The sequence below is a fragment of the Tamandua tetradactyla genome, chromosome 10 (genome assembly GCF_023851605.1).
Source record: "Tamandua tetradactyla isolate mTamTet1 chromosome 10, mTamTet1.pri, whole genome shotgun sequence".
Taxonomy (NCBI): Eukaryota; Metazoa; Chordata; class Mammalia; order Pilosa; family Myrmecophagidae; genus Tamandua; species Tamandua tetradactyla.
Genome location: NC_135336.1, coordinates 34,800,450 through 34,822,664, shown reverse-complemented (window position 1 = coordinate 34,822,664; position 22,215 = coordinate 34,800,450). Strand labels below are relative to the sequence as shown.

At 34.8% G+C, this 22,215-nt stretch overlaps 1 protein-coding gene across 11 annotated transcripts in view; it reads left to right on the top strand.

The window, feature by feature from the left end:
- Positions 1 to 22,215, top strand: part of PHLDB2 (pleckstrin homology like domain family B member 2) — a 111,362-nt gene that overhangs the window by 56,550 nt on the left and 32,597 nt on the right. For 9 of the 11 annotated variants that reach the window (XM_077118430.1, XM_077118429.1, XM_077118427.1 and 6 more), the window contains exons 6-9: positions 4,828 to 4,956; positions 10,084 to 10,239; positions 11,201 to 11,311; positions 17,226 to 17,315. In XM_077118430.1, the coding sequence (XP_076974545.1) occupies positions 4,828 to 4,956; positions 10,084 to 10,239; positions 11,201 to 11,311; positions 17,226 to 17,315 (486 nt within the window). The remainder of the gene's footprint in view (positions 1 to 4,827; positions 4,957 to 10,083; positions 10,240 to 11,200; positions 11,312 to 17,225; positions 17,316 to 22,215) is intronic. The other 2 variants (XM_077118428.1, XM_077118432.1) reach the window with 1 other exon arrangement.

Below are 22,215 nucleotides of genomic sequence, written 5' to 3'. Positions count from 1 at the left end.
CAAAGGGATTCTCAGGGTGCATGGGGAGCACTTTGGATGGGCCTCTCATTAAAATGATGGTTTAGAAACTCTGAATTTTAGCCCCTCACTGCAACAATTCCACTTCTCCAGTGTTTTATGGAACATGGCCTAAGTGCCTAGTATATACTAGGTTCTGTGCTTAACAGTTTGGAAATTACGAAGATGGGCCTCAAATTGTAAGAAAAGCTTTATCAAGTTAATAGGGTGGCCAAATTTACCAATAAAAATATAGGATGCTAAGTTAAATTTGAATTTCAGATAAACAATAATTAATGTTTTCAGTATAATTATGTCTTGTAATATTTGAGACATATAGTAAAAATTGTTCATTGTTGACCCAAAATTCAGGTTTAACTGGGCATCCTGTATTTTTCTGGAAATCTTATAAGCTAATAAACTAAGTATCTTTTTAGGGTGATCTTGAGTATTCGCTTATTAATAGCATTGCATACTTAAATATACTAAAATAAGTTTTCATTAGTACTCAGGAATTTTCTGTGGAGTATAATATTCAGAAGACTTCAGGTTGGAAAGAACAGAGCAGTGAGAATGAAGTGAGATTCTTGGAATTCAAATAAAGCCAGCAAATAAAATTTTACTTCCTTCCTTCAAGAATACAGCTTAGAAGAGAGAAAACATGTTGCCATCTTCTCACCACAAGATTTGGCAAAATAAATGGTCCTATGATAAGCCTTGGATTTTTTAGACTGTTTTAGATCATTGGTGACATTTTTGTACCCATTCAAATTATTTACTGTAAACCTACAACCATTCCTGACCATTTGGATAATGAGAAAAGATTCATTTTTTTTATCTGAACTTTGAAATGCATTTTTTTCCTATGAATGCATATTGGATATTGGAATCTGTCACTGTACATTTTTTGCTTGATTTACTTGAGGCTTTTAGTTTGAATGTTAAAATTTTACAATTGGGCTATTCCTTGAAAGAGGGGCATTTTCAACCATGCCTAGGGTCAGGCATTTTGAGAACAACTTTTGGTGGTTCCTGTATTAATGTCCTACATCTTCATTAGAAAAAATCAAATTGTAGTTATTTGCCTTTGCCTTATAACAGAATGCTGGGTGGCTAATCAGTGGTTCTCCACTCTGGTTGCCTATTGGGATCACCTGGAGAGGTGTTTTTAAACTATCAATCCCTAGGCCTTAGGCTCTTGGACTTGTGACTAATTGGGGCCTGGGAAAATGTATTTAAAAGCTCCTCCAGGTTATTCTAATATGCAGTCCGGGTTAAGGTCTACAGAATTAATAGAACTGTGCTTTGTGAGGGCAGCCACCAAGTTTGCCCTTTTCCCGTCCCTACCTCTACTGAGCAGTGAGGACGTAGGGCACCTCGCATGTCCTGATAAATATTGACTGAGTGAGCTGAGTGAATGAACAACTCTTGAGAAGCGAAGATAGGCCCACTTTCATTTGCTGATTTCTACTTTAATTTGCTGATGAATCATTTCTCTTTGGCAGTCTCAAAATACACAAAACAGACAAACTCTGGCAATGAATTTGTAACCCAACTGAATTTGCTAGTACATCAAGAGAAGTCAGGTCAGTCAGTAAGAGAATAGTGCTAATGGAAGCAGCTCTGTTTCTAAGGAAGTCACATTTTGTTCTTTGTTTTATAACGTCTCCTGTACACCCTGGATTTTCCTGGAAGCTTCCAATTTGTTGTACTCTTATATTTTTGACAAATTGAAATTTATTAAAATGCATTTTAATCTATTCATTTCCTGAAGTTAGATTTACAAATCTTAAAAAAATAATAATCCCTGTCGCAGTTTGCAGTTTGGGAAATATCCCTGTGCCTATAGTAGTTGGAGTAGGTGAGTTTACCAGTTTAAATCTGGAGGGAGAGAACAGCACCAGGTTTTAATATTTTCCATGTAAAAAGCTAGGATCCCTAGCTTTGGGACTTGAACTCTCAAGTGCCCTCAAGCTTCTCCATCTATTTTATCTTCTCTGAAGAGGTGACACTTCCAACTTAACTACTTGTCTAGAGCTTACTTCCCTTTGAAAACTTCCTGGGCAGTAAGTAGAAGAGATGAATATTGATTTCTTTCTGGCTCACAGTTGGTCTCCTGGCTTCTTGGAGGGCTGATAGCGCCTCTGTAGTCCTCTGATTTATGACCCAACCCAGCTGCCATAGTCCTCCCTTCCTTTGCCCTAGAGCTGGCCCCACTCAGCTTCTGCTCTGAGACCCAAGCACGATCACCGTGTGATAAACCACAAAGAAGCTGCAGAAGGTTCTGATGGTGCCTGCTGGTATAATTCTTCTAGCTGCCCCCTTTTATGTAATTGTGAAACGCTTTGAGCACCTCAGAAGGAAGGCGCTATGTAAATATAAGGTATTTTTGCCCATTGCCTTTCCGTATTATTAAAGACTCTGTCAATGTTTTTTGTCAAGTATAACTTTAAAGTTTAGAGCTTCGCACATGTGTATTTAATTGGAATGAATAGCCTTTGTTTTATTTTTTTAACTTTCTGTTTTGAACTAGAATTGCTGCAAAGTCTGGTGATACAGTATCTAGAAATGCAACTCTTTTTAGATAAAATTCTTTTGCTATATAACTTGGACTTCTTTCATCCACAGAAAAAGTAAATACATTTCCATAGCCAAGACAATAGGCATTTTGTGTCACTGGTTTTATTAAGGAGAAAAAAGTTACTTGTTTTGAAACTGAAGACTAAATCTAACTTGTATTAGTATATTCAGTTTTTATCTGGGTTAACACTTATAGAATCATTTTAGATTCGTCTATGAAGTAGGAATGCTGTTTTTGTCTTCTTTCGCTCTCTGAAAGCAGAATTTATTGAAGTAAACCCCCTACATTTAATACCCATTTTGTCTTTATTCAACCAGAAAACCAAATTATAAAAATTTCACCACCCTTTGCTTGTAAAGAAATGAGGTAGAAGCAATCAGGATAGCATAGAAAGTAAAAGAAATCTGTTTAAGTTTTAATCCTGAGCTAAAGATGTTACATGTGTGTGAGAGAAGCAGAGAAGGCTCATAGTATTGAGATGAATATAGGAAAAGTATAGATTTAAATTATAGAAGTAAGTGAGGTTTCTTCAGCCTCTAGCAAGACATATTCCTCTCTGAAAATGTCAAGGTAGTTTGGGTTCTAATGGGATTTTAAGATTTGAATCTGTAGGGTTGCTCTGGAACCAGAAAAAGAAATTGACTGGCAGGTTGTTTATGTGAATAATTTTATTCTGTTGTCAACTTGATGACTTTTAGATGTAATCATTTTGAGAAAAAAATGCATTTGTAAATCTACCTAAACTTTTCTAAAATGCCCTTGAAATTTTTAAATTTCAACCAAAAATGGACACCCAAATGACCTTATATAGATAATGATTCAGATAATTTTGGATTTAAACCATAACATCTTTTGTAAAAATCTAAACATATATATTTACACAGGAAACCATGGCTGTTTGGGTAACGAAATTATAGTAAGTATGATTTTATAGGACTATTTCAGTGCTTAATCCTTGAACAAAAAAAAATCTTTCTGTGATATGCTTCATAGCCAGTTTTGTTTCTATCAGTTCCTCATAGTGTGAACAGAAGGAAAATAATATGATGATCATTTTACCTACTGAGGATCAACTCGTGATAGTGGCTCAAAGGGCTTAGTTGAAGTTGAGGTTGTACACAAGAAGAGAACCAGGTCCACATTTGCTTTCAGGATCCAGAGTATTACGAAGGGAGCCTAAGTCGGGCAGTCTGAATCTAAACCAATCGAAGTTTTATTTCTCAGTTTAAAAGGTGGCATTGCAAGACTGTGCAATCACTGCATTAAATATTTGCCTGTTATATCCTGGAGAACGTCCAGGATCACTTTGGATGTGTGATATGGGAGGAACCTAGTATTATTGTGTAGCTTCTCTTCTATTCTTTGATTTCTGGGTGTTCTCCTTTCCTTTTTTTTTTTTTTTAGGTATTTTTGTTTGTTCGTTTGTTTATTTTTACATGGGCAGGCACTGGGAATCAAACCCGGGTCTCTCGCATGGCAGGCAAGAACTCTGCCACTGAGCCACTATTGCTTTCCCTCTCATTTCCTTTTTTTCCACAGTTCACATTTTGATTTTTTTTTTAATGTCAGTCTTGTGACAAGTTTGTCTGTCCACAGTAAATGTCACACTTTTGCTAGATCTGAGCTGCCTAATTCACCTTCCTCTCACTTCTTTGTTAGTCTTTCAGAGCACTCTCCAACAATACCACTTTAATAACGTCTTTATAGCTGTCTCAGCCCCTGAATTAGATGATCTGACTGGAATCAGATTTTCTTATTGCGTAAGCTTTGAAGTTTGCCACACTTGTGCATTTAGAATTCCTCTAACCTGAGAACAAAATTCAGTGATTTCTGAGACATTCTTAACAAATGCCTTGAGGAAATTGGACTGTGGCAGTACTTGGAGTAAATGCCCCCTTTCCTTTTCTGGTTCTCTGACAAGTGACTATTTGCAAAGCCGTCTTACCAATTTTGGTTGCCATTTCTTTTGTTCTTTGTTGACTGACCAACATCCTACATGGCTTCCCTTGCTTTTGTAACACGCCGGCAGGAAGGAGGGAAGGAAGGAAGGGGGGATCATTGCCAAGTGAGACCACTTGTCTATATATCTGCTTATACCCTTTTATTCTAGCCACTAACAAGATATGTCTCTACATTCATAGAGTATCTACAGTTTGTTTGTTGCATTACCCCTGGAAAATGTTCACTAACGCCTGCTTGAGGTGTAAAGGTAATCTCTATTCTTCTATTTTCTGATTTCTGAACTTCAGGAGAAGGTAAAGCTTGATGCTGAAAGGGAAAAACTAGAGAGGCTCCAGGAGCTTTACTCGGAGCAGAAGACCCAGCTGGACAATTGTCCTGAGTCCATGAGGGAACAATTACAACAACAACTCAAGAGGGTCAGTAGCAAACAGGAATGCACCAATTTTTTTGTTTTTTTTTTGGTTTTTTTCCAATTACGTTCCACTTATCTATGCTTTACTACTTCACATAGCATAAATTTGCATAAGTTTTGGTCATTAGATACTTTTTAAATAGAAATATGCATGCTGACTGTGTATACTGTTCTATGCTAATCAGTTAAAAAAATTCCTTGTTAGAGTCCTTTATCTTATTTGTAATGCAGAAACATTTTCTGGAGTCATTCTTTGTAACGAAGGAGAGCTATTCTTAACTTGTAAGGACACTGAGATTGTACATTTAAATCAACTGATATTTTTCCTTGTATTCTCCCACATTGTGAGTACTATTTGTCCTTGAATGATTTGTTTTGTTTTGTTTTTGTTTTGGCTAGATTTTGTATTGTCCAAAAATTATCCCATTCTCTGATTTGCTTCCTGCCCTGGGCCCATCCATTCCGTGTGGTTTTTCTTGTGCTTTTTCTTTCTGTTTTGTAGTGACATTGAACTTCATTAGCCTGACCGCAACAGTCAAACACTGGAACACAAATGTAGGGCATTGTTAGTGCCCTCAAAACCTTCTCATACTAGCTTCATTATTTTTAAAAACTGAATGCAGCATAGATCTTCTGGTTTAACTTTATCAGATAGTTTGACGAGTCCATAACATCGGCAGTGTTCAACATACCTGTGCTTGTTATTCTTTGGAAATGAAGCTTCCTCAGCCATTTAGTACTTTATGGCTTCTTGTTGGACTGCTAAAGGAGTCGTGTAATAGTAATTTGTCCTAAGTGACTCATAGTTGGTGATGCCATGTGAGTAAAAAGAGGGCTAGTTTCATTTATGTTGTTATATCTGTACCTTCTTGGGAATGGGCTGAAATTGAAAAATCAGTTATGATGGGACATGTTTAAAATGCTTAATATGACCTTTAACACACACACACACAAATGATACCTCTGAGAACATCACTAGGTAATGAAAAATTACTGTTAAAACTGGCAGTGTATTGCAGAAATTGAAAGCATCTTAATAAAAGTATCAAATGCAAACATGTAAAACTGCAGCATAACTAACAGTTATTTCTTACTATGTTGAATTTAGAGAAAGCTTCAAAAATGTTTTTCCTTCCACTATTTTATTGTATAAAGCTGAACCAGCTGTAAGAATGCTTTCCCTGAAGACAGTAGTTCTCAGAAAATCTTGTGAAGAAAACTGACTGGAAAAAGAACAGTATTTGTAAAATTACTTCATTTTGTTATTTGCTTTTGTTTATGCCTGTTCACCAAAGAGATTGAGAAATGGATTTTTATATTTGTATATTGTTTTTCAACTCTCTTTACTGTTAAAGATTTTTACACAGACATCACAATTCTTTATTTAGAGTCAGCAGCATGGTTATGTATTTTGTTTTTCCCTTTCTCTAACTTTCTAGCTATTGTTTGTATTCTTTATAAATATAAAATGTGGTCTATTAATAATATGCACACAGGTTGATATAAATGATTACTGTTTGTTTAAATCTAGATTCTATAGGAAAACTCATAACTTTTTATATGTTCTAAGGATTTTGACCATAAAAGAGGAAAGGAAATGATGCAGTCAGTCTATTCCATTAATTTAAGCCAAAGACTGCTTCCCCTTTCTCTTGAAGTAGAGTGTGAAATTCTTATCATAAAATCCCTTTCCTAAGTCGAGATAACTCACTTGTGGTAGCTTCTGTTCCCCTGATATTAATAGGTCTACTGATTCTATTCTCTTGGAATGAGGACCACAGCAACTCTTCACCAATCCCCTTGGCATAATCAGTAAAGTGTTCTCTTATTTCATGATAAATCCATTCATACCTAGAACTTCCTTTGTTATTACAAGCTCATTTCACTTCAGACTTCAAACACTTCAGAATACCCCTTCATTATAATGCTTTCCCCAAGGCATTTAAACTTTTAAACTAGATTCAATTAAGCTGACTTTACTACAGCTAACTTTATTAGGTGGCAATTCACACAAAATAAAAAATAAATGACTAGAAAGAAAATCATTTTCTCAAACTGTGTTGTCATCTCCAGTGCTTAAGCTGCAATTCTAAAATGATTTTGTGCATCAAATATTATAAATTTATGCCTGGACTTCTTACCCCTAAATCATTGCTTTAGAGTCAGAATATAGTTGCCATCTGATGTTGATTTAAAGGTCTTTAGTTGATATGTGCCCACCAATAATGAGGGGAAGTTAAAAGAATCTCTCATTTGCTAGGATGCGGTCCACTATTAAGCAGAGGAGAAACCTAGCTGGGAAAGTATTCCATTTTTGATGGAATGGAATCAAATAAACCACTCAGCTGAGTGGTTTATTTTGGTCTTTAGATTAAAAAAAAATTCTACCAAGTGATAGGAACCGTTTTTCTATCCATTGCTTTTTAATTAGTTTGTAATTTAATCTTGGACAAGTCATTTGACCTCTGTGGGCTCGTGTCTTCATGTTTAAAATGAGGAGGTTTATTAGGTGATTTTCACTGTATTTTCCAAGTTCCAAAAGGATGCAGTTAAAGTGTTTGACTATAGAGGATAGGACAGAAAGGTAAGCAAACCCTAAGCCTGATTTAAGTTTGCTTTCAGAGTTGGCATTGAACTGTCACAAGATTATTATTGCATCCCTTCTGGTCAACAAATCTATTCTCCTTCTGTGTCCCAGGAAGGCAAAGAAAACATAAAAGATCTTTATGTAAGCATCTGCCATATAAATTCTCAGGAAAAGTTATTGCATGGATAAAAGGAATTGTGTTGAAATTTAATTTATTGCAGCTGTTCTATTTCCTTTCATGTTCTTTTAGTGAAGAAGTTCAGTTAAAATTTTCATTCAACTAGGCAGGCAGTTGGCTTTGAACTTCCGGTTTATATTATTTCATGCTCAAACTCTAAACTACTCCTGCCTCCAGATCCCATCCCAGGAATTCTCATTCTTATCTAAAATCCTTCATAAAGTTTCTTCCCTCCTCCCAAATAGTTTGTCTTTCAGAGTGTAGGTTTACATACATGTGTTCCAATGGTTTGGCTAGATCCTTACACCAGCAAAATTTGAGTGCTTAATTTAGCTTTAATTTTCAGCTTTCCTGCTTAGTGTGCTATTATTTTCATGCAGTGGTTTAAATATTTCCTACAAATAAATAGTGACTCTGTGACCTTCATACAGGGTTAGAATAGCACATGTTGCATATTAACCAGATGTGGAGTAAGCAGCTGGCTATCATGGTGTATGTGCTGTGAGCCATATGCCCACTTTGATTGAAAAGCAAAAAAAAAAAAAAAAAAAAAAAAAATAGGCTTATTAAGTTGTTGTTTCTTTCAATCTTGGTAAGCTTTAGCCACAAACCAAACCAACTGAAATGCCTTAAAATTTGCATATGTATGATGCCTGTATGAGTAAACATATCAGTTGACATTTTATTTCGAGACTGCAGATATTTTGCTTTGAGATCTACCCATAATACCTGAGTTATGTGTTAATTATTTAGTGACTAGATTGGGTCCAAATCTTTTAGACATTATAAACTTGAAATGTCTGATGAACTTGAAATATCAGTCAATAAATTGAAGCCGAGAACACATTCCATGTGGCCAATTAAAATGTAATAAGTGTTAAGAAATGCTGAATATGTTTTTCAAATTGTGCTTTTCCTGCTCTTAAGCTTTGAGAAGTCATGGTCTGCGTTGACATTCTGGTTGCTATAGTGTTGGTTGTAATTACGTGGTATCCAATAGCCCTTCTGTGAGTCATCCCCAGAATGATATATGTTCCAGAAGAAAGAAATATATTCCAATTGATTTAGAGGTTTAGCTTTCCACTTACATAAAAAACAGAGGGAGGGTGGAGTTAAATTGTGATGTATAAGTTAATTTATATGACAGTTATTTATGCAACTTTTAAAATATTTTAATTGAAAAAAGTAATTTCCTAGCCATTATGGAGATCTAGTACCCACATAACTCAGTTGCCTCTTCCTTTGGCTGTAGACTATTTATAAATTATATATATATATATATTTAAAAACCTCTGTGCATGCCACATTGACAGTTTTGTGAAAGGCTTCAAAAATAAGGGAGTGTTTTTAAAAAAGTGATTGGAGAATACTTTATGCAACATGAACTAATCACTGCACAGATAAAGATCCATGAGTGCAATGATTCCTTTGTTTAAGCATGTTGTAGGCTAGAGAATGCCTATTCTAGACCATCTGATTTTTAGCATTTCAAATCTTCCATAAATATCCTCAAGATAATTCACAGAGTAGTGATACTTAACCTTTTGAATCACCTTGAGATTGATGAAAGCTGAGGTTCTACTGTTTTCAATAAAATACAGAAAGACAAAAATTTGTAAAAAAATTTTAAGGGATCATAAAAGCCCCATTTAAGAATCCCAATCTTCAAATGTTTTTGATTCCTTATCCCTTCAATACAATTATTTGAGTTTTTTCTCTCTAGATAGATAGATAGATATAAACATGTACATATGCTACGTTACCTATATGTACATTAGAAAACATTTACTGAGAAACTGAAAAAGAAAAGGAAAAAGAAGATAGCCTTAATAGTTTCTCCTCACATCCCAGTAGGTTGTGCTGTGTGCCGTTTAGGATTCCTATAGCCCTTCTAGCGACTTCTGGTCTTTATGTATGCCAACCTTTGAATTTCGAATTTAATTTCTGTACTAACATCTCATTTCATTTTTACAAAAATGTAGAAAATAGTCTTCTCAAGAGTCTAAGTCACACATTTGGTCTAAAAATAACGTTTAGGACATTTATTGAATTCTTTTTATATTTCATGATCCATTTTAAAGCTACATAATAAATTTAAAGCAAGAATTTCTGTATTCACAGAGCAGTATAAAACTGATGGTGAAATAAATGCACACAACCTTCCCCCACCCAAGTCTACTCTTGTCAGACACTGCTTTGGGGTTTAGCTTTAAAACCGAGAAGGTCATCAGATCCCAACCCTGGTCAGTGCTATGAATTGGAGAGCTATTTTGGGGGTGTCTGCTGTTAATAGTCTTTTTTTCACATTGAGAAGGCTGCTGCCATTCTGGTGTGTCTTGTTTTCTTTCATTCTCTTTTCCTTAAAGGATGCAGACCTGTTAGATGTTGAGAGTAAACACTTTGAAGACCTGGAATTCCAGCAGCTCGAGCATGAGAGCCGTCTAGATGAGGAAAAAGAGAACCTGACACAACAGCTGCTGCGTGAAGTGGCTGAGTATCAACGGAACATTGTTACTAGAAAGGTAATTTTGTCAGGTGTCATTAAATTAAAAAAAAAATATATATATATATATACCCCTCATTATATGACAATAACGATCATTAATATGGTTTTGGCACTGTCTATATAACTTTGTATCTAAATATCTTTGTGTTTAACACATACCGCATTTGGCAGATTATGGAGCCTACCATATATATTGCCACAGTGTTCCAAACTATATAAATTGATGACAGTCATAGTAACCAAATGTCAAATAGAGATGCATTTAGGGATACTATAATGTTTTTCTTAATGTGAAAACCAAGACAAAGAAAATCAGAAATTGCTACATTTGCTTTACATTCCTTTTGCAATCATAGTGACTAGATTCAGATGAATTCTTTGAACAGTCTGTTTTGGAATTTCCTCTGTTTCCATTGCCCAGAGGTTATCAAAACTGGCTGATAGCTTATTACCATTAGAAATAGCTCAATGGAATACTGTGTAGACTATTGACTCCATTCAATCCCTAGGGTCCAGATGCACAGCCCGTAATTCAGCATTTGCTCCAGAATTTAGAATCACACCCCAGGGTTCTGTCCTAAACTATTAAAATTGAGGAGAGGAAAGAAGGAGAAAGCGACTTTCTAAACTTAGTTTAAATAAGAAATTCCATTGTTGTTGTTTTTCCATGAGGCTTCTCCAAATATGATGTCAGATTCATTCATAATATAAAATAAGATTTTCTGTTGACTTCCGGGTTCGTCAAAATAAGTTTTAGAATACTTGTACATACATGATTGGCCTTAAGTAAAGGAAAGTCTTGAGCTTGGCAGGTCAAAGAAAATGCCTCATGGTTTCTGGATAATAATCAGTGCTTACCCTCAGCTAAAATATAGTCACTGTTGTCCCAGTTGTAAATGCTTTTTCTCTCTTCCAGGGTAGACTGGCAAACTTTTGATTATCTAATGCATATCCACCTATAATTTCTTTTCCTCCAGGAAAAAATTTCTGCATTGAAAAAGCAAGCCAGTCATATTGTCCAGCAGGCTCAAAGGGAACAAGATCATTTTGTGAAAGAAAAGAATAATTTAATAATGATGCTGCAAAGAGTAAGTATTTCTCTCTTGGCACTGGTTGCAATAAAATGTAAATTCCAGTTAGGGGGAAGTTGTCCCCTTCAAATTAAATGCCTTTGTAATAGTGAATGCCTTTACAAGAAAGACTTACACATACATTTTTAATTTAATCATTCCTATTAATAAGCTAATGCTCTCTGAATGATTAACTGTAATTTAGAAAGGTAGGGTTTTTTTTGGTAATTATCTGATATTTGCATTTTAATTTTCTTACATATAAGAAGCACCCAAAATCTTGGCAACTGAACCAGAATGCAAGCATTACAAATAATTAAATGAATCAGCACAATTTTATTGATGCTGTGTGGGCAATATCAGTGATAAATAAGACAACTTTCTTTTTTTTTTTTTAACATGGGCAGGCTCTGGGAAGCAAACCCGGGTCTCTGGCATGGCAGGCAAAAACTTTGCCACTGAGCCACTGTTACTTGCCCTAAGGCAACTTTTTATAAGCACGTCTATTAAGACCTTAAATTAGTCAAACTTAAGAAAGCATGCAAGAAAAATACAGCTTAGGAGGTGGATCCTGTTTGCAAATCAGAACGCTATAGAAATGAACAAATTCTGCTTTCCAGAAGCTCTGTTATATCTAGATATCAGAGGGCAAATAAAAGCATACTTAAAGATGGTATTGGCAACAGTTCTTTTAAAAAAAGACAAAAATGGCATGACTCCACAGCACCAAACTCAAACTAGCAGTGATTTATAATATCAGGCTGAAAATTTTTCATAGAGCTGAATAACAGTTGAGTAACAGCTGAACTGAAACTATTTAAGCATTTAGAAAACAGCATGACTCCCTCTGTCATGCATTAGAGTTGATTCTCTCAAATACCATTTTAGTCTCAGTTAACTGTTAGATGGTTGGATGACAATTTAATGCTTTCACGAGGCCCTGGAGAACAGTGTTCACCATTGGAGGAGTATGTAGAACAGGAGTTCTCAACTGGGAGCAGTTTTGCCCCCGCAGGGAATATTGTGCAATGTCTAGAGACATTTGTGGTGGGGTGGGGTGCTACTAGCATCTAGTGGGTAGACACCAGGGATGCTGTTAAGCATCCTGCAAGGCACAGGACAGCTCCCACAATAAACTACTCTTCAACCTAAACTGTTAATATGTTGAGGATGATAATCCCTGCTCAGGAGGTAGCCAAACAGTCTTTTAGTTGCATGAACCTGAAAGATCCCATAACCCACCTGTGCCTCACTTTCCTCACTTCTCAAATAAGGGGAAACCATAGAACTTAACTCCAAGGGCTGTTGATAGGTTTGGGTGAGGTATTAATAAAAATAATAATCACTACTATCCGGTGAGCTTTCGCTATGCAGAAAACACTGTGCTGAGAGGTTTTTTTTTTAAATTCTATTTCTAAAAATGTTTTTATATTTACATTTTATATAAATGGAATCATACAATATATAGTACTTTGTGTCTGGTTTCTTTTACTTAGCATGAAGTTTTCTTTTTTTAATTATTGTAATTTTTTTTAAATAAGGTAGACTGTGGGTTTATAGAAAAGTCATGTAAAAAATTCATCATTGTCATATACTTGTCCTATTGTTGACATTTTTGCTATGATTGATGAAAGAATATGAAAATATTTTTGTTAACTATAGTCCATAGTTTACATTAGGTGTATTTTCCCCAATATTACCCTATTATTTACACCTTGTAATAGTGTCATATATTTGTTTTCATTCATGAAGGAATATTTTTATATTTCTACTACTAACCATAGTCCATCATTTACAACAGGTTATACATTTTATCTTCTGACTTTCCTTCTAATAACATATGTGACCCAAAACTCCCCCTTTTAACCACATTCACAATGTAATTCAGCACTGTTAATTATAATCAAATAATGAGCTACCATCACCACTATCAATTTCCAGACATTTACAATCAACCTAAATAGAAATCCTACACAAATTAAGCATCAAGACCCCATTCTTTACCCCCGTCCTATGCCCTTGTAACCTGTATTCTAAATTCTAACTCTCTGAGTTTGTATATTTTAATTAGTTCATATTACTGAGATCAGACAGAATTTGTCCTTTTGTATCTGACTTATTTCACTCAATGTAATATCCACAGGGTTCACCATGTAGTCACATGCGTCAAGACTTCATTCCTTCTTCCGGCTGAATAATATTCCACCATAGGTATATACCACATTTTGCTTATCCATTCATCTGTTGGTGGACACTTGGGTTGTTTCCATCTTTTGGAAATTGTGAATAATGCCACTATGAACATGTGTGTCCAAATGTACTTTCAGTTCTTCTGAGTGATATAACTTGCAGTGGGATTTCTGGACCATATGGCAATTCTAAGCTTCCTGAGGAATTGCCAAACTATGTTCCATAGCGCCGTTTTACATTCCCACCAGCAGTGAATGAATGTTCCTATTTCTCCACATCCTCTCCAACACTTGTTTTCTGTTTTTTTTTAATGGTGGATGTTCTCATAGGTAAGAAATGATATCTCATTGTGGTTTTTATTTGCGTTTCCCTAATAGCTGGGGATGTTAAGTATCTTTTCATATGCTTTTAGTCCTTTGTATTTCCTCTTTGGAAAAATGTTTATTCAGTAGGATTTCTTTATGTATTCTTTGGATATTAAACCCTTATCAGAAATGTGGTTTCCAAATATTTTATCCATTGAGGAGGCTGTCTTTTCTCTTTTTTTTTTTTTGACAAAGTCCTTTGAAGATCAAAAACTTTTAATTTTGAGGAGGATCTATTTATTATTTATTTATCTATCTATTTTTTCCTTTTGTTGCTTGGACTTTGGGTATATAGTTTATGAAGCTATTGCCTACTACAGGATCTTGTAGAAGCTTCCCTTTTCTTCTTGGAGTTTTATGGTCCTGGTGCCTAAATTTAGGATTTTGATCCATTTTGAGTTCGTTTTTGTATAAGGTGTGAAATTGGAGTCCAATTTCATTATTTTGCATACAAATATCCATTTTTCTTATTTGTGACAGAGACTGTTCGCTCCCAGTTGAGTAGACTTGGCAGCTCTATCAAGAAGTAGCCATAGAAGTGAGGGTCTATTTCTGTCTGAACTCCCAATTCAATTCCATTGGTCAGTATGTCTTTTGTTATGATAGTACCATGCTTTTTTGACCACTGAAGTTCTCCGATACTTTCAAGTTAAGAAGTGTGATTCTTCCAACTTCTTTCTTCTTTTCAAGATGTTTTGGCCATCTGGGGCCCCTTACCCTTCAAATAAATTTGATAATTGGCTGTTCCCTTTCTGAAAAATAGGCTGTTGGAATTTTTATTGGAATTACATTCAATCTGTAAATCAATTTGGGTAGAATTGACATCTTAATGATGTTTAGTCTTCCAGTCTATGAACATGGAATGCCCTTCCACTTATTTAGGTCTTCTTTGATGTCCTTTAGCAATACTATCTAGTTTTCTGTGTGCAAATACTTTAGATTCTTGGTTAAATTTATTCCTAGATATTTGATTTTTTGAAGTTGCTGTCATAAATGATATTTTTTCTTGATTTCCCCCTCAGATTGCTCTTTACTAATATATAGAAACACTACTGATTTTTTTGGGTGTCAATCATGTATCCTGCCACTTTGTTGAACTCATTTATTAGCTCTAGTAGCTTTGATGTAGATTTTTTTGGACTTTCTAGGTATAGGCTACATCATCTGAAAATAGTGAATGTTTTACTTCTTCCTTTACAAGTTGGATGCCTTTTATTTCTTTTTCTCGCCTAATTGCTCTAGCTAGAACAATGTTGAGTAAAAGTGGTGACAGCAGACACCCTTGTCTTTTTCCAGAACTTTAGAGTAAAAGCTTTCTGTCTTATACCATGAAGTACAGTGTTAGCTGTGAGTTTTTCATATATGCCCTTTATCATGTTACAGAACTTTTCTTTTATTTTTGTCTTTTTTTTTTTTTTTAACATGGGCAGGTACTGGGAATCAAACCCGGATCCTCGGGCATGGCAGGCAAGCATTCTTACCTGCTGAGCCACCATGGCCCACCCTATTTTTGTCTGTTTAAGTGTTTTTAGCAAGAAAGGAAATGGATAGAGGTGATGGTAGAACATTATTGTGAGAATAGTTGATGGTCCTGAAATGTGTGAGAGCATCTTTCCAACAAATTGTGCTGAGTCAATAAGGTAATTATAGACAAAAATGAACATCAACAGCATCCTCACACCATACATAAAAATTAATTCAAGATGGGTTACAGACTGAAACATAAAAATTAAAAGAATAAGGCATCCAAAAATAAGAACTCAGGTCCACTTTCATGGTCTTGAGGTAAGCAGACATTCCTTAAAGAAGGAATGACAAAAGAACTTGAATCCAAAAATATATTGAAAACTCCTACAATTCAATGATTATAAAAACCCGAGAAAGAAAAAAAAAATAGACGAAAGACTTGAATAGACACTTTACAACAGAAAATACATGAATGGCAAATAAGTAACATGAAAAAATATTCAACATCATTAGTCATCAGGGAATTACAAATTAAAACAATAATGTGACTCTACTTCTTACCAACTAAAATGACTAAAATTAAAAAGTGAAAATTCCATATGCAACTAGGTGATGATATTGTGAATTACTGATTATATATATTGATGTTTTATTTGGTTTATTTTTTTAATAAATAAATAAATAAATAAAAGTGAAAATTCCAAATGTTGACAAGGTTATGAAGCAACTGGAACTTTCATGTATTACTGATGTGAGTGTAAAATGGTACAACCAGTCCAGGGAAGTGTTTAGCAGTTTGTTTACTTTATAACATCAAACATACACTCATCCTATGACTAACAGTCCTCCTCCTGGATATTGGCAGGATAGAAATGAAAACATGTCTTCACAAAAATCATGTACAAGACTTTAAAACAGCTTTATTCACAATAACCAAAAAAAATTCTAAAAACAACTTAAATATCAAACAACAGGAGCATGGATAAAGAAATTGCATGGTGTGTTTATATAATACAATACAACTCAGCAATCAAAAGGAACTAACTATTCATATATGAAACATCATGGATGTGTTTCAGAAATACCATGTGGAGTGAAAGAAGGCAGGCAAAAGAGAGTACATGTTGTGTGATTCCATATATATAAAATTCAAAACCAGTTAAAACTAGTATAAGCCCATAGAAATTAGAAGAGTACTTACCCGTGAGGGTGGAACTTAACTAGAAGGACTCATGAGAAAACTTTCTGGGGTGATAGAACCGCTCTTTATCGGTTCATAGTTGAGGAGTTGTTCCATCTAAGTCATCAAATTGTATACATAAGAACTGTGCATTTCACTGTAGGTAAAAATCATACCACAGTGAGTAAAAATGTGACCCATACATATTTTTCATGAAGGTCAGTTAACACTGGGATAATTCAAGATGGGTTATAGACCTAAACATAAAAGCTAATTGTATAACTTTCTGGAAGGAAGTATGTCACTGGAGTGTGATATTTTGTCACCAGAAGGCCCATATTATGTGCTACTTAGGAGAGGTTTAAGAAAACAAATGCTTAAGAAAGTGTGCCAAGGATAAGGGCTGAGAGGAACTTTGAGGGCTCCTCCTTCCTTTCTTGACACAATCAGAGCAACAGCCCACCTGCCAACCCCCCCCCCCATTTTAACATACTGTTGCTTTATACAATTTCTCTCGAATAAAGGGTTATATAGCTAAATGTGTTCAAAAACAATTCACACATCATATCAGCTAAGATACAATTTGAAGTCTGAAATTTGTGTGTGTACATGAAATAGAAATGGGGAAGGACATGGGATTCTTCTGACAGTTGTCTCTCTTGCAGAATTCCTGGGCCCTAAACTGAGTCCAGGGTTGACTCTAAGCTTAATAGATTTTGTGTTCCTTCAGGAAAAGGAGAATCTTTGTAATTTGGAAAAGAAATATTCCAACCTTTCTGGGGAAAAAGGGTTTCCTGTCAGCCCTAATATTCTAAAAGAGGTAAGCTATGATTTTTACATGTCCACTCATATCTCTTAGAAATCATGAGATTTACTTCAATTTGATGTAATTACCTGAATAGTAAAAAAAAAATTAACATAAATGATTTATGAAAGCACTTAGTACTTTTATGGTTTGCCTGCTCTTCAAAATTTGTGCTTTGTAGATTTCAAGGATTACCTTTGCATCTAATGCAGATGCATATTTTGTATTGTCTGCTTTGTCTGGCAGTGACATTGGGAGTCTCAAAAAAAATTTATGCTCTAGACCAAGATCAGTCTTCAATTCATCTCTTTCCCTCCTCCAGTCTCCTTTTTTACTTCCTCCCCTCTCTTACTTTGCATCTATTTCTTCTGAGTCTTATAGAACATAAAGAGACAGCAAACATTTCAGAAAATAGTCTGGTTACTTTCTTTTCGATGTTGTTTTCTGAAATTTGTTTTCTAAACTGGAAATTCCTATTTATATTAAGGTATATAGATTCGTTATGCCGGAAACATCTATCTTTCCCCAATCCTTATCACCATTTTTTCCTGTATATTTTGTTATAGAGTTGCACTTGGTAAGCTGATTTGGAAAATTATAACCCTAAGAGAGAAAATAGTTTTCTACTTATTTTTTTCTACAAAGCTAAGAAAAAAAGCTTGCCTCTGCATTAAAATTTGCCTAGTAACAATAACAAAAAAAAAATCACCACTTTTATTTGTAAGTTACTTTTCAAAAGATCACAAAATTAGAAATTCCTACATAGAAAACATTTTTATGTAATTATATGAAATAAAATGCTCACGACAATAATAAATGACTGTATATGTCAGAAGCATTTTGTGAAATATTTCTATGAAAGCTTTATTAGACCGTTCAGTTTCATAGTTTCTCTCCGTAGTTCAGAAATCCATGCTAAAAAAAACTTTTTCCATACTCCTTTGTGGAAATATCTACCATTTCCATTTTAGAAGAGAATTTAAATGAGTTGATTTGGGCGGGCCATGGTGGCTCAGTGGGCAGAGATCTCGCCTGCCATGTTGGAGACCCGGGTTTGATTCCTACTGTCTGCCCATAAAAAAATAAAAAAATGATTAATAAATAAATAAATGAGTTGATTAGTATTACTTTAAAAAAAACTCATTAAAACAAGAAAAAAATCTTAAAGTTAATGTAAAATGTAAGCTCAGGAAAATTTTCCTGGCTGATTTACTGAAATATGTCTTTTTCCTCCTAAATAGGCTGATAGTAACTTTAAATCATTTATGTGATTTTAAAAGAAGGTAAATATTTTATAATTTGTATAATAGATTCACACATTTAGTTATTATATAAAATACATAAAAGCCATTCCACAGGCCAAAGCAATAATTTCCAGAGAAAATGTCTATCTATATACTACTAATATTTATTATTAAATTATGTGGTTTTCCACTGCAGTAAAATTGAAAGAGATGCTTTAAAAAAAAAACTTCATTTTTTAGAGCAGTTATAGGTTCACAGAAATATTATGCAGAAAGTTGTCATACACATTCTCTCCTCCCCCAACACGCACACATGCATTTTTCCCTATTAACAGTTTGCAGGTGTGTTACCACTGTTACAATTGATGAATCAATATTAATTAGAATTATATTATTAACTGAAATCCGCAGTATGTATTAGAGTTCCCTGTCTTTGCTGTATGGTTCTTTGGTTTGTTTGGTCTTTAATTTTTACTATGGTAACATGTACAACATAAGATTCCCATTTTAACCACTTTCAAATACACAATTCAGCAGTATTAATTACATTTACACTATTGTGCTACCATTAGCATCATCCATCACCCAGCTCTTCCAAACCCTTTTTAGATTTGCTTTATAAGAATTTTATTTAAAAGAACATCTTTAACCTCACTGGTCAGTTTCATTGGAAAATTTATTTTACTGTTGAAGTTGGGAGTTTGAGATCACTTTACTGGAAAAAATATATATTTAGAAGTTTAATTAACTTCTTCCATCTCTTATACACTCTTCTCAGGGGTAGAAAAAATAAATAACTTATTAAAGTAATAAAATATTTAATTTTCTACCCTGGACCCTATACGAAATAAAACTTCTCACATTTCTTTTCACCCTGTTCATGTTCTTACCTAGCTAGGTAAGGAAGAGTGGAAGTTACTCGCAAATTAGGAGCATGAAATGACTCAAGGTTAAGGTCATGCTAATGTGGCCCTGCTTTCAGCAGCGACATTGCAGGACAGAGAGGAAAGTGTCTGGTATCAAGTAATACTTCTCTCTTTGCAGTTTAATTACTGATGGGAAACATTTTTTTAAAATCTATTTTTAAAAACTAGGGAATCCAAATTCAGATTCATGTATCTAAACTCCTATGTCTATCTAAAATCTTTTTTTTTTTTAGCTGAGTTCTTTCTTATGTAGGTAGAATTTGCCTTGGATTCGGCTGTAGGAAAGCTAAATGGTACCTTGGGAAGGAGCCCTGGTGGGAGCAGGCGTCAGAAAATGAGATTGGATTAGATGGTCATTTATCCTGCACATAAGCGCCCATTAGGTGACAGGCTTGCATGTAGCACTGGAGAGATATAGGTGAGCAAGTAAAATTGGGACGATAGATGCAAAGTACCTCAGTTATAGAAATATTATGAAGGAGAAATGTTTGGATGAAGGTTTTTCAGAAGCAGGGAACTGACAGGTTCAGTGAACAAAGGACAGTTGTGGATGAAACGTGAATATCAGACAGTGACATACGTGTGCGTCAGTGAGGTGAGCAGCGGCCAGGTCTGATGATTCATGTTAAAGAATCAAGTTATTATTTTTTTTAATGTGCAATGGGCAGCCGTTAGGTGGTTTTAAGCAGGGAAGTGACATTATTTGATGTGCATTTTTTAAGATCACTTTCACTGCTGTATAACTCCTGGATTATAAAGGAGTAGGAAGGTACAGGGGTATCAGTGTGAAGGTTATGGCACTAGTATAGGTTGGGGATGCTGGTGGCTTGGATTGGAGCAGTGGAAGAAATATGGAGAGAATTGGTTGGATTAGGGCTCTATCTGGGGGTAGAGTTGACAGGTCTTGTTGACAGATTGAATATGTGGAGAATGTAAAGGGAGGAATCAGAAAACAAAGTAATTATTCCAGTTTGAGTCTCTTTTACTAAGATAGGGAAGACGGGGCAAAGAATAGGTTTAAGGAGGAAGATTTGGTGTTTGACTCTGGGCATCCATGAATGTTTTCATCTCCTAGTAGAAGAAAATCTTTCCTATTGTATTAATGTTCCCCATGATCTTTTTCTCTGTAAACTTCCTGGTGTCAAAAACACATTTGCCAAAAGTTCAGAGTTCTCACACACTCTCCCCCCCCATAGTTTTCCCTATTAGCATTTTGCATGTGTGGAACCTCTGTGACAATTGATGAAACAATACTGCTGCAGTAAACAAAAATGAAAAAAGACACATCTGATTTTTTTTTCAATTATTCTTTTGTCTCCAACTCTAATTTGTTGGGTAGCTTTGTGTTCACATTCCTGTACCAAGCAGACTTGTCTCACAAGATGTTTTATTCTCCCTTTTTCCTTCCTTCCTTTCTCCTTCCTTCCTTCCTTCTTCCCTCTTTCCCTTCATCCTACCTTCCCCCTTTCCCTCCCTTCCTTCTTTTCTTCATCCCTTCTTACCTTTTCCCTCCCTCCCTCCTTACCTACCTACTTACTTGTCTCTCTCTTTCTCTCCCCTCTCTCTCTTTTTTATTCTTTAAGGAGTGATGAATTTATGACCTGTTTTAAAACCTCCTATTTTGACGAATGGCACACATTTTTGAAACAATTGATTAGATTGTATGGTTAATGACTCACAAAAGGAATACTTTATTTTACTGAAATGTTTTCCAATCGACAGAGCAAAAGAATAACACAAAATCATTTCTTTTAATTCTAATTCATTAGCATAGATAAAATGAAATTTGATAACCAGGTTGATTACTTCCTTTGTTTAGTTTAATCTTATAAAGCTTTAAATAATGCCTTATTGCCTCTTTCCTAAGTACAAGACTATATTCAGGAGCATTTTGATACTTTGAGTTCATAACAATCAGCTCTAGCTTTCTCTACCTTGTCATAAATGTAAGTTCTCAGTAAAATTTTGATTTCCAGCTGGGGATCTTTACTTCATGAGCATAATGATATCTTGCCTTTCCTGGAGCCATTTTTAAAAAATTGATGGGCTGATAGAAAAACCCAAGTGTCAAACTTAACTCAATTTCATTTTAAAAGGAGAGATACTATTTTATACCTTTTATTCTTTTTTTTTGTACAGTTTTATTGGTGTGATAAAAATTGTGATCTGTCTATAAAATTACTTTGCATATAAAAATCTGCAAGTGCCTTTTCTACAAATATAAATTCAGGAATTTTTATTGTGCTAGATTTTGATTCATGGATGTTTTCTCTAAGCTAAAACCAGTACTGAATTATTGAATTTACAAGTTACTGGAAATTCTATCTTCCAGAGGTAGAGATGAGGTTTAGAAAATCTGCCTTCAACTGAAACACCCTAGAGTTTCTACCCCACCTTAGATGTGCATAAACATTTGTCTTTCACTTGATTGAGAGGACAGTGTCCTTTTTATTCTCATTTGGTTAAGATGGTCCCAAACTAGACTCCATTACAAATAAATTATTGTTTGATAAATGCTGTGTTAGTGCAAAAGCCAGGGGCCCTCAGTCCACCTTTACTCGTAAACTAATTTGTCAAGAAACAGAAGATTAGAGGATAATCACAGAACGAAGATTTGTAGAAAAGGCTCTTGAATTAGAGATTGAGTGATTGTGCTGTCAATCTTATATCTCGGATTGTTTCGTGTCTGATCATTTTAAATACATGTGCAATAACAGCCTCTTTCAGCCAACAGATGAATGTTGA